Here is a 13,634-nt window from a genome sequence, read left to right as displayed (position 1 = left end):
AACGTCTCTACCCATTTACCCAGTCAACTTCACGTCTCCACAAGAAACCCTAGAAGTCAGTCACTTGTGCCAGTGTGACTAGCTAGCTTGCTCTGTGTGTGTGTGTGTGTGTGTGTGTGTGTGTGTGTGTGTGTGTGTGTGTGTTTGAGGGGGGAGGCTGATTTGCTTGGTATAATGAGCTCCTTCAACCAAAATTTCTGAGAACAAGGGCTCCTCCAAAATGTCCCCTTCTCTATGTGGCTCCTACGTTCACCAAGTCTGGGCACAAAAACCAATGGGATGTGTCCCACATGAGAATGGGCCGCTGGGTCTGTGAGGAGCCTGCCTTGTTTTCATGTTATAGACATGGTTTAGTTTTAAGGCTTTGTGGGGACTATGTGTCTCGATCCCAAGGAGCTACCCAGATAAAATCTGGAAGGCACGGGCCGTGGGTCCTTGTTTGTGGAGGCGGCCACGGCACTGAAGGAAGAACTCGACGCGTTGTGGAACCCCGATAAAGCAGACCACGAGTCAACGGCTAGAGAAAGCTTTTATTGGCTGTTATCAGGATAGAACAGGACAGTTAAGACTAGAGATAGTGAAGGACGGCTTGGGACGGGAACAGGTGTCAGGGGTCAGCCCGCCGCCCAACTCCCTCCTTCGGAAAGCATTGGCAGTAAGAAGGCAGACATTTTAAATAAACTCCTTCGACACACACATTCACGCGCTTGCACACAGAATCACATTTTTTTTTTAATTTGAGATTTTATGGCTACTAGAGAGGATGATATAATTTATAAACTAGTGCATATTTACACACTTTCGGAATTAAAGCTGCCTCGTTCGTTCGCAGATTTTCTAAGGGCTCTTTAAGAAGCAAAAGCAAAAAAAAAAACCCCTCTCCCCCCCCTCTCCCTTCCCTCTTCCCCCCCCCCACCCCAAGGGCAGCCAACTCCACCCCAAACTCTCCCGACAAGACTTAACCCAACGGTGCTTCCCACGATTACCTTGGCTTTGTGCCCCCCTCCCCCCTCTTCTCCTACCCCTTTACCCCCAAACTCAAAAAAGCAGCATTAAAAGTAAAGCCTTCATCGTTACAATACCAAATTCAAAATATGCACTTTGCTTAAAAAAAAAAAAAACAAGAAAAAGAAGAAGAAAGGAAAACCCAAATCCTAAAATACATCTAGTGGATAGAAATCAACTCGATAGAAATGTTACTGATTAGCTTTTCGTATTGTTACTTCGGACCGTTGAAGGTGCGAGGTCCAGAAGTTATCACTGCCTTAAAGTTTCCCCCCCCCCCCCCTCCCTATGCAAAGCCCCCCATCCTCCCTCCCCCCCACCCCATCCCCAGTAAGTAAAACAAGACCTCCCTCCTAGTGAAGGTGCCAGAGAAATGCATAGATAGATAGGGGCCGGAGAGAGGGCCCCAAGCGGCCACTAACGAGAAACGGGAGGTTTCTCCCATAAGCCTGAAATCAGAAGCAGATGAGACCCAATGGAAGGAAGGGAAGTGTCTGGGTTTGTTCGGACCCCGGCTTCTTCAGCTGGGGTTCGTGTCCCCGTACGGGGTCTTGTACCTAAACGTGGTGGGGTCGCAAAATTGTGATTTCTCATCATCGGGAAATGTTGGCTTTGTAGCCCAATAAACTCGGGGTTGTATACGAATTTTTTTTGGGGGGGAAAGGGGTCATGGGGGAAAAAGTTTCAGATGCCCTGATTTCGACAGCTGCTGGTGAGAAACTGGGGTGGTGGGGGGGTCATGGAAGCCCCACTGAAATTCTGAGAAAAACCTTCCCTGATGGCCCAGTATCTAAGTCAACACGATCCTTCTGTGATTCTGGGACCTTCAGGGAAAATGGAGGAAAGAAAAGGAGAGCTGGGGAGGGGGAGGCTGTCCTGGGAAGCCTCTCCTCAAACCCCCGTCTCAGGGCTCTTGAGCTCCAGGACGGCAGGAACGAGGAGAGGAGCAGCTATATCACAATGGTTATCGGAGCACGTGACCGTGGGCCGCTGTGCATCGGGTCAGCCGAATGGGTTGCCCAAAAGCTGTAATCGATGACGTCGTGCCACCGGGAGAGAAGAGAGCCAGAGTCTCTCTTCTCCGAAAGGAACCCGGACTGTAGGTGGCTCAGGGTGCAGGTGGATAGAGGGGCCCACCTTGGAAAACAGGAAGCAGGGGAGACGTGGCAATTCTAGCACACCCACGGGTGGCCCGAAGCTGGCCGCGTCTCCCCACCTCCCCTTCTAGCCCTGGCTCATTAAATGGGGAATCCTCGAAGAAGATCCCCAAGAGCGAGCGGAGCAGTGCGGTGCAGTGGAAGGAGCATCGGCCTCCGTTCCAGCTTCTGCTCTGCCACGTGCCCTCTGTCTGATCTTGGGTGCTCCATCGCCCCCCACTCTGAACCTCAGTCTTCTCCATCATTTAAAATAAATGGGGACAAACTAACGACTAAGGTCCTTCCTGGCTCAAAGATTATTGTATTGATGAATGTATGGATGGATCAACATTCTAATTATTATGGTCTGAGGAACAAGCCTGTTCTTTTACCTGCTGGGATTCTACCGCTAAGTCCCTTCGCCCATCCCCTCCCCCTCTCTGCCGCAATGACCTTGAGTGACATTGCTCCTGCTGATCCCCCTGAAGACTTCCCTCGCGGGGCGGGGGCCCGCTGCGGGAAACGGGACCGCTCTCTAACAACTCCCGGGCCTCCGATGCTCTCAGGTGGACGAAGCATCTGCCCTACCGGAATCCCCTGAGGTAGGTCCCATGAGACTAATGTCTCCCTTTCCCAGTTGTGAAAACTGAGGCTGAGGGAGGAGAAGCGGTTTGCTTCTAGTCCCACAGATAGAAAGTGGGGAAGCCCACTTCTATCTGTGACATTTTGGAGAGATGTTTCTCAAGAATATCTTTGGTTCCTCCCCTTACACCCGCCTATCTCCCTGTTGCTTTTGAAAGGTCTCTTAAGGCTTTTGCCCCCAGAGTGATCAAATCGGTGAGGAGAAGAGGCGGACGGGGACGGCCCGTGTCCCACGTCTTCCCCTCACCGCACGTTTTCAACGCCATTTCTGGCCTTGGTAACGGCGGGAGCTGACACGGGTGGTTTCTAGAACCCATTCCAACATCTCAAAGGATACCGTCTGCACCAGACGCATCCTTTGGTCTTTGGAAAGAGCTCGCTGGAGGTGACGTTGCTCTTGGACCACGCAGAATCTGCAAGAGCTTGGGAATCCCTCTCCGAGCAATTTCCCGATTCCACCCCGTTCCGGAGGACGGGGAGGGGGTGTTTTGGGGAAATCTGCATGCAAAAAGCCAGCGGCCAGATTCTCAACGCTCCAGATGGATTCCATTCTTTAGCGCGAGAAAGTGGCAAGGGGGTGGGGGAAAAGGGACCGGTCCCGGTTCTATCCCCCAGCCCCCTTTCCAGGCGCCATCAAATGGCACTTTCTCCGCACATTGGCCACGTGGTCCAAGCGCGCCTCTAACTCTCATTTCCATGTCGTGAATACATTTGTCAATGACAGGATGACAAGGTTGAAAGTGACAAGCAAACCCGGCGCGTTTAAGACGAGGTTTCCCAGCCAGACGCGAGTACTTCCAGCATTCAAACAAGCGAAAATCCAATCCCAACCTAACTCGAAGCACGTCCTAATTACTCTGCCTTTGAAGGTCTTATCACTAAGGGTTTGGGGGGGAGTAACTATTCTTCACAACTCAAGGACTGCCCTGTTTCTAAACAAAACGACTTTCTGAAAAATAAAAGAAAAGAGAAAACCCGGTTTGGGGCGACCGGCTCTTTCTCTCGGTTGGGCCAGTTTAGATGAGATACTCCACAACTTCCAGATCCAGGTGGTCTTGTCCCAGAGAACGGGCGCCCACTTTTCTGTCCACAGCAACAGGGCGGATAATGGGTCCATCTGAAGGGAAGCAGAGACAACAATACACACACACACCCCACACACCCCACACAACACACACACACACACACACACACACACACACAAATTCAAATCAGTTTCTTGGGACAGAAAAATAAGCTTGGGGAACCCTTTAAGTCACTAGTAGGATGGAAGCAGCCCATCCTTGTTTCTACTACCCCCCCTTGCTCTGTTGGGGTTCCAGTCCCTTCTCGGAAGCTGTGCAGACTGGACGCCAGAGGCAGGATCTGCCAACTTTGTCCCCATCCATTCCCCTTGGAAGAGCCTATGAGAGATGCACTCGATGTTATCAGCAATCTCCCTGAGAACATCCAGGTAGGGCCGTCCTGAGCCGTTAGGCCCCAAAGAGACCCGACGGACCCCAAGGGCAAGCCAGGAAGCTCCACAAACTCTCGAGGGAGCACGTTACCCGATGCAGAGAGTGAATCACCTACCTGCCTTGTCGGAATTATAGGCCAAGTTTGGAGTAGGGAAATGAGCCGGTCCGTGGCTGGCGGCTGGATGGAGAGAAGGCGGAGCAGCGGCCCCAGTGGCGGCCCCAGCAGCGGCCCCAGCAGCAGCCCCAGCGGCGGCCCCGACAGCGGCCCCAGCGGTGGCCCCGGCAGCAGCGGGAGCAGCAACAGCGGTACCGGTGGCGGCGGCGGCGGTAGCGGCGGCAAGAGTGGGAGCTGCGGAAGGGATGTTAGCCACAGCGGTGGCCGCGGCCGCTGCCTCGGGCCCGGGCCCGGCGATGGTGGTGGTAGTGGCAGGGGCAACGGCGGCAGTGGCTGCGGTGGCGGCAGTGGCATTGGCGGCGGCGGTTTTGGTTGGGTCGGCTCCCCGATCCGTCTGGGTGCTACAGTCACGGCTGCCTGTCTTGGAGTGAGCTGAAAGTGGTGGGGAAGATGGGATAGAAGGGATGCATAACTCAGAGTGGCATTCTGTGCCCAGGAGGACACCTGTGAAGGGAAGAGGAGAAGGGATGGGAAACCCTCTGGTGACTACAGAGGTATACCAATCGGCGTCCTTCCTGCGAGCCAAGGAGAGTCCCGTCCCCTTCCCCAATGCCCCGAGAGTCTGTCTGATTCCCGACAGGAAATAAGGCGGGGAGGCTTTGCAGCCCCATCCCTACGCTGCCCTCCATCAGGGAACAAGCAAAGCTGAGGTGTTTCACTAGGAACTGTCTCGTCTATCCTGTTATCCGAGCTAGAAGTTGTTATGAAGACTGACAACAGTAATAATACCATAAGCTGCCGGTCCTCTCACATAGCCCAATTTGGGAAGCAGGACTATTACTAGCCCCATTCTAGAGATGAGGAAACCGAGGCAAGCTGAGGTGTGAGAGTCTTTGCTCAGGGTCACACAGCTAACCAAGATCTTCCTGACTCCAAGGCTAACGCCACCTACCGAGGCACACTGTCTCTTCCCTTCTTGTGATCAAAGCTACTAGGAGCCGGTCAGGGACACTCAGACCAAGGCCCGCCAGCCCCACGGAGGGATAAAAGGCAGGGAAGACAAATGTCCTGCCGGAGCTCCAACAAGCCCGTTTTCTCAAAGCACAACAGCTAGCACACTACCCAAAAGGCCTCAGCCCGGCATCGAATGGGGAACCGCTGGATCGCTTGGAGAATTTTCTCTCTCCAAATATCGGGGGCTCTAAGCGTCCCATCATTCGGCCAATGGGATTCTTCTCTTCCGGTCTGGCAAAGCATCCCCAGCTCTCCCCCAGCTCTAGGAGGGGAAGGCAGAGAGGGAAGGAGAAAGGAAGGGAGACAGGGATGAAGGGAGAGCAATGGATGGGGAGGGGAGGAGATGAAGGGAGAGCCAGAAAGAGAGAGAACAAAGGTGGAAGGAAGGGAGGGAAGAAAGGAGGGAGAGCCGGACACGCAGAGACAGAGATAGACGTGGAGCAGTTTGATTTCACTTTCTGAGAAACTGTAAAAAAAAAGTCTCTTCTGTGTATGTGAGAAGAAGGGGAGGAAAGAGAGAGAGAGAGAGGGGAGGGGAAGACAAAGGAGGGAAAGGAGAGAAGGGAGAGGGGGAGCTCACTTAACGCCCCTGAGTGGGTCTGAGGCTAGACCTGGGAGACAAGAAAACAATCCTGCCGGTGGCACCCAGTAGCCGTGTAAGCTCTCTGAGCCCCGGGCCGGTGTAAGTAAGTTGCTGCACTGCACAGATGGAGGGACCTTCCGCACCAGGAAGTTTGAGGTCCCGAGAGTGGCAAGAACAAAACGCCCTGGGACCAGTGGGCTGCGTAGACTTCCTAAGTCTTGCTCGAAAGAGCAACCCGGGTCTTCTTGAGTTGCAGTTGTCCCGCATGTGGGCACCTGCAAATCCCGCTCTTTCGTGTAAAAGAAGAAAAGAAATGCCTTGAGTTCAGGTCAGTGGGACAGCAAGGGACCCGGGAGGGCAAAGGTCGCTCTACTTGCTGAACCTGGAGCTCAGATCCATCCTCCCTCCGGCTCTGCAGGAGCAGGGGTCATCTAACGGAGGGCACCGGGCAAAGCCATTTCAAAGACTCAGTCTCACTTGCATTGGAGGTATTGTCACTGACTCTGGGAGCAGTGAAGAGAGCTGGGAGAGATGCACTTTGACCCGGTTGCTGTGTGATCCTCTCCAAGTCCCTTATATCTCTCAATGCTCTGGGCAAGTCTTAAAAGACTAAAAGTTCAAATAAGTCACTGATGGCTTTCCACCGATAAAAACGACAGCTTCCTCTCCACACCTCCGAACAATGGGATTCTAAATCACTACAGTGTTGTGGGAGTATGTTCAGAGGGGGAAAAACCATGTAAATCCATTGCTTATGAGTTAACAAGATCAATTATATTATTTTAATAAAATCTGGAAATTTAAAAACTGAGGTTCGTTTCAGATCAGATAAACATAAGTGACTCTTACTGTGTAAAAGGCCCTAAGGTCACAAAGGCACTAACAAAACAGGCCCTGCCCTTAAGGGCTCCTGGCCTTCCCCGGCTTTCCCACTTTGGTGAGTCCACTGCAATCTCGGCCATTTTCCCAGTCAACCCACCGGGTGCCGTCTGTGGCCTCGGGAGCTGAGCCGGAAGGGCCTTGATGCCTGAAGCAGTACTCGCCCTACCTGCCGCACGTATCATAGAGATCTTGTAGACTCATCAAGACCCCCTGGCACGTGGGAACAAGCTACAATGTCCTCACTTTGGGGAATACTATCCTGAAGAGGTCAAGAAAGACCTCCACGACTAACGTGGAGCCAGGCCAGGCTGACCGGCAGTAGCATGGCATGTCCAAATCTCCTCCTTGCCCCTACCCAGCAGCCCCAGCTTCATGCCCCTGGCCATGGCCTCGACAATGGAGAGTTATTAAGTGCCTGGGCCACAGGAGACATCCCTGCTGGATGGTCGTTTGCCGTAGCCTGCTCCTAGCTGCTGGACAGCTCCCCTCCCCTTGCTGGGTGGCCAGCCTCCCTGAGGAGCATCACTTCTCCCAGCGGCTCCCTATTCATTACCTAAACTCCCCTTCCAGCTCTTGTTCTCTCTCTTCTCTTCCAGGATGGGGGTGCTGCTGAGGGTGGAGGAGTGAGGAATCAAACCTGAGCCGGTGTTGGAAATGGACATCAGAGACTTTGCCGGACGCATGGGTGTCAGCTGTTCGATCTTGCTGGGCTCCTTCCGGGAGCGCTGCTGGAGGACTTTAATCATGGCGTCCTTTTCAATGATCTGGGCATGAAGAGTCTTAATCCTGTGGGGGAAAGCGTGGGAAAACAGCCTTTGGGCCTTGGGGGACACTTGGGCCAAAGCAGAAATCAGCAAGCGTGGGCCGTTTGGGAGAATGATGGGAAAGAGACAGTGAGAGGAGTGTCAGGGGATCGGGGACCTCTTCCCGAGAAGTCAGAAATCTTCGGGGGCACCAAGGAGATGGCCGAGAACGGCCAGCGTCTGGGGAGGGACGCCAGCTTGGAAGAATCTGGGGGGGGGGGGAAGAAACGTGCAGGGTCTAGCTCCTCGCTTTAATCGCTCGACTTCATCCCTCTGACTGCAACGACCAGAGAGTGGTAACGAGAAGATGAGGGGATCGCATCTTCTCGGGAAAAAGGGAAAAAAGATGGCAACCGAATTGAAAGGACGGGCCAGGGGGTGATACTACAGCTCCACTGGTACCCCTGGGCCTGGCGCCCAGGGGATCCAGATTGGCGCCGCCGCCCCAATTACCTGCCCTCCATATCAAGGCACCTTCTGTTGGCCAGCAGGATCTCTTCCTCCTCCTTCTGGATCCGTGCCTCCAGAGACTTGTCATAGCTGGTATTGGGAGAGTGGCTGCTGCCACTGGTCGTGTCCCTAAATCAGGAAAGCATAAAAGGATGGTGGGAGGGCCGCCAAGTCCAGGAGGGCTCTCTTCCTTCAGGGGAATTTCCAGAAAGCTTCGAACCGGAGTCAACCCACTTGAGGGTGGTGACCCAGAGAGACTCCGGATTCTGCACCCAAGTTCTCCCATCTTAGGGCAGGGTTATAGGAACAATAACTTGGACTAGATCACCGAGGACCATTTCTGAGAGCCAGGAACCATCCTCAGGAAACAGGTCAGTTCCCTCAGATGATGGTCCACTTCCCCATCCCAACTCAGGTCTTTAGCTTGGGCCTACACACTCCAGGGAGGTCTAGCTTTGCCTTTCCTTCCAGCCTCCAAGGTAAGCAGGACACATCCCTTCCTGCCTCTCTTCTTCCTCCCCCTCCCCCTGCCACAAAAGGCCCTCTCTTCTGCAGCCAAGCTAGAGACCAGAGGCAATATCCAGCCCGCATGGAACAGACAAAGCCAGGAACCTTCAGGAGCGAGGGGGAGCACAGCAACAAACAGGACACGGGCCCTAAGGACCCCTCAAACGTCAATCAGCCACACAGTCCCCAGCTAGTACCCAACACCTAAGGCTCCCCCCAAAGCTGCAAGAGTCCCAGAAAGAACCATCACACTGCTGCCGCTCCGGCCCTCTGTTTGGCAGGAATCAGAGCGACACGGGCTCCTTACCAAAGGTAGTCTGGCCATGGGCTGTTGAGGGGAGAATTGGGGCAATCGGTCATTGGGAGGCTCCAGGACTCACTTGAAGCACACCTGGGCCAGCAGCGGCCGCTAGTATCACTGACTACGCCTCTGGTCTTCCAAGGACCCGAGCCCTTTTCAGTAGGGCACTCGATCTTTGCTCCTGATAAAGGGGGACTCCACTACCAAAGCCTGAGGCTCAGGGAGGCCATGGGCCTCCTGTACATCTGGGCCTGAAGAAGGAAACCAGGCAACAGGTCTAGGGGAAAGTGGGGGAAAGAGAGAAACTAGGCCAGGAGAGCCCAAACACCAGGAAAGTGCTCAGAGGCCCAGAGGCAGAAGAGGGCACCTCCAGTCGCAGCAGCACCAGAGTCGGGGCTGCTAAAGTGGGTCCCAGTGGCTGACTGTGTGCCTCAAACAAGGTAGCGGATGAAGGGACTGTGTCAAGTGACCTCTAAGGGTCCTCCCAGCTCTCGGCCTGGGCTCCTGGATCTATGGGAAGTAGGCAAAGGCTAATTTTACAGGGAAGGGCTGGGGCCAAGCCAGGGCCAGCTGCCACTCGCACCGAGTAAGAAGCTACTTTGGTGGCCCTGAGCCTCGTCAGATAATTGAGATGGAGAATCCGAGAACCTCAGGCATGATGCCTGCAAACGTGGGGTCACTGGAAGAATTCTTCAGAGGAAACAGCCAGAGAGGCCCCCAGCACGAGAGAGGGCTCCCTTATCAGCTTGGATTTAGGGGCAGAGCATCTAATGCCAGTGGGAAACTGAGACACAGAGAAGTGAAGCGACTAGACCAAGATGACCAGCGGTAGCGAGACTATGGTCTTCCATCTCCCCCAATCCAGCGCTCTTTTTCTTAAATCGCACCACTTTAAATGAATTCGACCAGCTCTTGGAAAGCACCTACTATGTGCTAGGGAGAGCACTAGGCCAAAAATGGAGCAGCTCCCACCCTCGAGCATCTCTCTCCTGTTCACCGGGAGCGGACCCCCATGTGACGGGAGGCCGAAATGCTCCAGATCTGCTCTGGCGCACGCAACATCTCCTCTATCGTTAAGACCCATGAAAATTTGGTGCTGGGGATTCAGAGGGACAGTGCGGCAGCAGGAAGACAAGGACTTCACCGGATGAAAACAAACACACGTTCCATCGAATGACACGCAACATTTAGCCTCAAAGAAACTGCTTGGGATACGCCATACTTAGTTTCTAAGAATTTCTTAGAAATTCTCCAAATGAATTTCTCCCCTGCTGATATTATTAGCATATGAAAATAGGTAAGGAGACTCTTCAAAATTCTAAGGTTCTAATTTGGCTCTAATCTCCATTTTGGGGGTGTATTGGACGTAGTCCTCACCTCTCTCTAAAAATGTAACGTGTCAATACAACTACACCGTGGCAGTCGGAGAGTATAAAATCGGCAGATATGCAATAATTCTTGGGAAACGGAAATGCGACATGAATCAAAGGAAAGAACAACATCAAATATAAGAGAGACCTTCTGTGAAGAATATTCCACCATTCCTGAGGTAGACCTCTCTGAGTGGAGCCTTCACTGATGTGAGATCTAGTGAGGGAAGGAAGATATATGAGATAAAAAAAAGCTTATTATGACAGCAGAGCAGAAGGGAAACCCGGCTAGGGAATTAATTATTCAGTCATCACTCTTCGGATGGGCCCTTCTGATGGACATGCAACAAACTGGATCGAGCAGATCGAAAAACCGTATCTCAAAGGCAGGCCGCCCAAGGCCTCGACCAACATCTGAACTCAGAGCCGCTTGCCTTCTATCCGTGTCTGGATGAACGAAGCTTAGGCACCCCCCCACTCCAGCCGTGTAGCCACCTCCGGCACGGAGATGAAGCCCGGTGCTTCGGATGCTCGGGACCGCTCCTCAGAACAAGCTCCTCACACAAAAGGGCCGTGCGGAGGAAGCGCTGGGTTTCGATTCGGGGTGAATTATTATCCCTAGCTTAGGTTGCAAGCCAAAATGTGCACGAGCAACCAGTGTACGTGATGGATCCATCGACAGAGCTCCGAGTTCAAATTCCAGCTCTTCCACTTTTAAAACTCTGGCTAAGTCTTTTGGATTCAGTTCTTGCCTCTGAAAAATGAGGCAGTTGGACTAGAAAGCCTGGAAGGTCCTTTGTGGCTCTAGACCTAACCAACGAGACTGAAACACGTCCTGGGTGCTAGTGCTACAAAAAGAGCTGTGAGGTCAGAGGCCACCAATGGGAAAGAAGAATTATAAGAAAGAATGGACCAAATAAGTGATTAGGAGAGAGAGGCACTTTTCACTAAGCCGGAGGTTTTATCTCACTTCCTTCAGACTGTTAAAGTTGAGGGAACTCAAAGCAGGTAATTGTTGGAGGGGCTGGGGAAAACCAGGTGCTAGAACATACTTTGGATAGAGCCGTGAACTGCTCCAACCGTTCTGGCAAATAAGCTGAAATTCTACCAGAAAAATCACTAACTTGGCCATGCCCTTTGACCCAGAAACACCAGTACAAGGTACCCCCCTCCAGCAAAGGTCAAAGAGAGGGAAAGGTTCCATATAATACCGGATTATTTATAGCAGCACTCTTGACGGTAGCAAGAGAAGCAAAGCCAAGTGCCCAGCGAGAGGACAACAGTGTGACCAATTGGGCCATAAGAGACAGTTTTGTTTGTCTCTGCAATAAGAGGTGTTCGCCCGCTGCTTCTCGAATGACCGGATTTGAGTTAATTTGCCCGTCCCGCCCAAGACACACACTGACTAACCATACATGTCGGGATGCTGGATCTTTTGGCCCGTGATTCTGGCTAAGGAGGAACACGCTATCTGTCGGGAGCTGAGCGACCCCTATCTTTCATCTAAAACTTGCCATAATTCGACTGGTAAAGGAAAAGAAAAAGAAAGTTCTTTTCCATTTTTCCCTCCCCCCATCCTCTCTGAGAAGGAGAAAGAACCATCAGGCCCGCTCATTTACTGGCGGCCAAGAACAGGGCCTTCAGATATTATTTCCCAAAGGGCAAGAACGGCCTCATGTTTGGTGCACGCCTCCAACCCTACTTGGCTATGGAATGGCGATGGGCCCTCCCCACCCCCGATGGGCCCAAAGAACCGGAGTGGAACAGAGATGGGAGCCACCCGATCTCCCTGGCTCTTTTGGAAAGCTGAGCATGGATTACTTTGGCCTAAAATCCAATCGGTTCTCAACGGTGTACCTGCTCGCCCTCACGCTCTGCAGTGGATTTGATTCAAGCATCTAGAAGGCTCTTTGGGTTCTAGGTACTGGGATATGGGACACAGAGCATTCCCACCCTCAAGGAGCAGTTTGATGGATAGAATGCTGGGCCTAGAGTTGGGAGCTGACATCGAGCCTCAAACACTCACTAGCTGTGTGATTTGGGGCAAGTGTGTCTCTGTTTCCTCTGCGGTAAAATGGGGGTAATAACAGCCCCTCCCTCCCTTGTGGTGGAGAACAAATGGGATCCTAATTGTAAAGCCTGGCACACTGTAAGGGCTTAATCAATGCTTAACCCCGCCCCAATTACACAAAATAATGGTAAGCAATGTCAGGAGGCTGCACATACTAACAACTTGGAAGCTTGAGAAAGACCTGAGGGAAAAGGAGGCACTTGAGTTGCGCTAAGGAAGGAAGCGAAGGCTTCTGAGCCATGGAGGTGAGTACGGAGGACATTCCAAGTCTGCGAACCAGCCTACACAAAGGCAAGGAGGCGGGAAGCAGAATGTCAAGAGGCTCGGGACGGCCAGTGGGCCGGTTTGACGGGAACTGGATCGGAGGCCCGCGACGGCTGGCTGGCAGAAGGAGGGGGGAACGGAGCCCCGAGTGGCAATACCGGGCGTGAAGCAGCCACTACAAAGACTCCCTCCCGAGTCTTCCGAAGGCGGCGGCAGCAGGGAGGGAGCCGCAGAGCCCCCACCTTTCTTACCTGTGTGCGGCTACGGTGGCTGCGGTCTCCAAGGCAAACTGCCTCATCACCGTCTCCTCCAAGTACTTCTGCTCCCACTTAGTCATGTCGGCCTCCAGAGCCAGGATGCGTTCTTCCTTCTCGCGGAGGAGCTCCATGAGGGCCGAGGCACTGTACTCCGCAAGGTTGGTCACCTGTGAGGTACCCTGACGCTGGCGGCACAAATCCCTCAAATTAGGGCCCGCCTCATTGGGCAAAGGCGCCTCTTTTCTGGGCATGGCCAAGGAAATCGAAGCCTTCCTAAGGCCACCCAACCCTGACAGAACCTCGCCAAGATGGACCTTCAGGAGAAAAACAGCCTTCATCGCATGCACCAGGATTGAAAGCCACAAGAGACCTCCTCCCTTATTGTGAGAGAAGGGAAGGGGCTTACCCAAGGTCCCATGGGGCACAGGACTCAGCAGAGGCAGGATTGAAACCTGGGTCCCCTGACTGAATCCAGAACACTTTCCACCCCCACCCCCCACCACTGTTTGTTGGTGGCCCTACTATGGTGAGATTGTGGGGAAATAATGACTGGAGGAAGACAGGGGTGGGCGGTATCAGACATAGTTCCCTGGATGACCTTGGTAAGGCCCTTTACCTCCCTGGGCCTCAGTTTCCCTCTCTTCATAATCAAGGGGTTCAGCCTGGATGCCCTCAATGGTCCCTTACGGGCATTCATCTGTCCCTAGAGGGTTTCTAGTGGTTGTATGGAAATGATGCCACTAGCGGGCCCAGGGTACTAGAGCTCTGTGGCTAAAG

General features: G+C 53.2%; 1 protein-coding gene across 7 annotated transcripts in view; it reads right to left on the bottom strand.

Annotated features, from left to right (window-relative positions):
* Positions 1 to 510: 510 nt before the first annotated feature.
* AMOT (angiomotin) overlaps positions 511 to 13,634 on the bottom strand; it is a 58,395-nt gene continuing 45,271 nt past the window's right edge. For 2 of the 7 annotated variants that reach the window (XM_031945124.1, XM_031945119.1), the window contains exons 7-12: positions 12,852 to 13,171; positions 10,414 to 10,482; positions 8,091 to 8,216; positions 7,388 to 7,620; positions 4,356 to 4,859; positions 511 to 3,900 (exon numbers count right to left, since the gene is read on the bottom strand). In XM_031945124.1, coding sequence (XP_031800984.1) covers positions 3,800 to 3,900; positions 4,356 to 4,859; positions 7,388 to 7,620; positions 8,091 to 8,216; positions 10,414 to 10,482; positions 12,852 to 13,171 — 1,353 coding nt within the window. In that variant the 3' untranslated portion in view covers positions 511 to 3,799. The remainder of the gene's footprint in view (positions 3,901 to 4,355; positions 4,860 to 7,387; positions 7,621 to 8,090; positions 8,217 to 10,413; positions 10,483 to 12,851; positions 13,172 to 13,634) is intronic. The other 5 variants (XM_031945121.1, XM_031945122.1, XM_031945123.1 and 2 more) reach the window with 5 other exon arrangements.

This window comes from Sarcophilus harrisii, chromosome X, assembly GCF_902635505.1.
Source record: "Sarcophilus harrisii chromosome X, mSarHar1.11, whole genome shotgun sequence".
Classification (NCBI taxonomy): Eukaryota; Metazoa; Chordata; class Mammalia; order Dasyuromorphia; family Dasyuridae; genus Sarcophilus; species Sarcophilus harrisii.
Note: the sequence above shows the minus strand (reverse complement) of the source record. Positions and strands in the feature narration are given on the sequence as shown.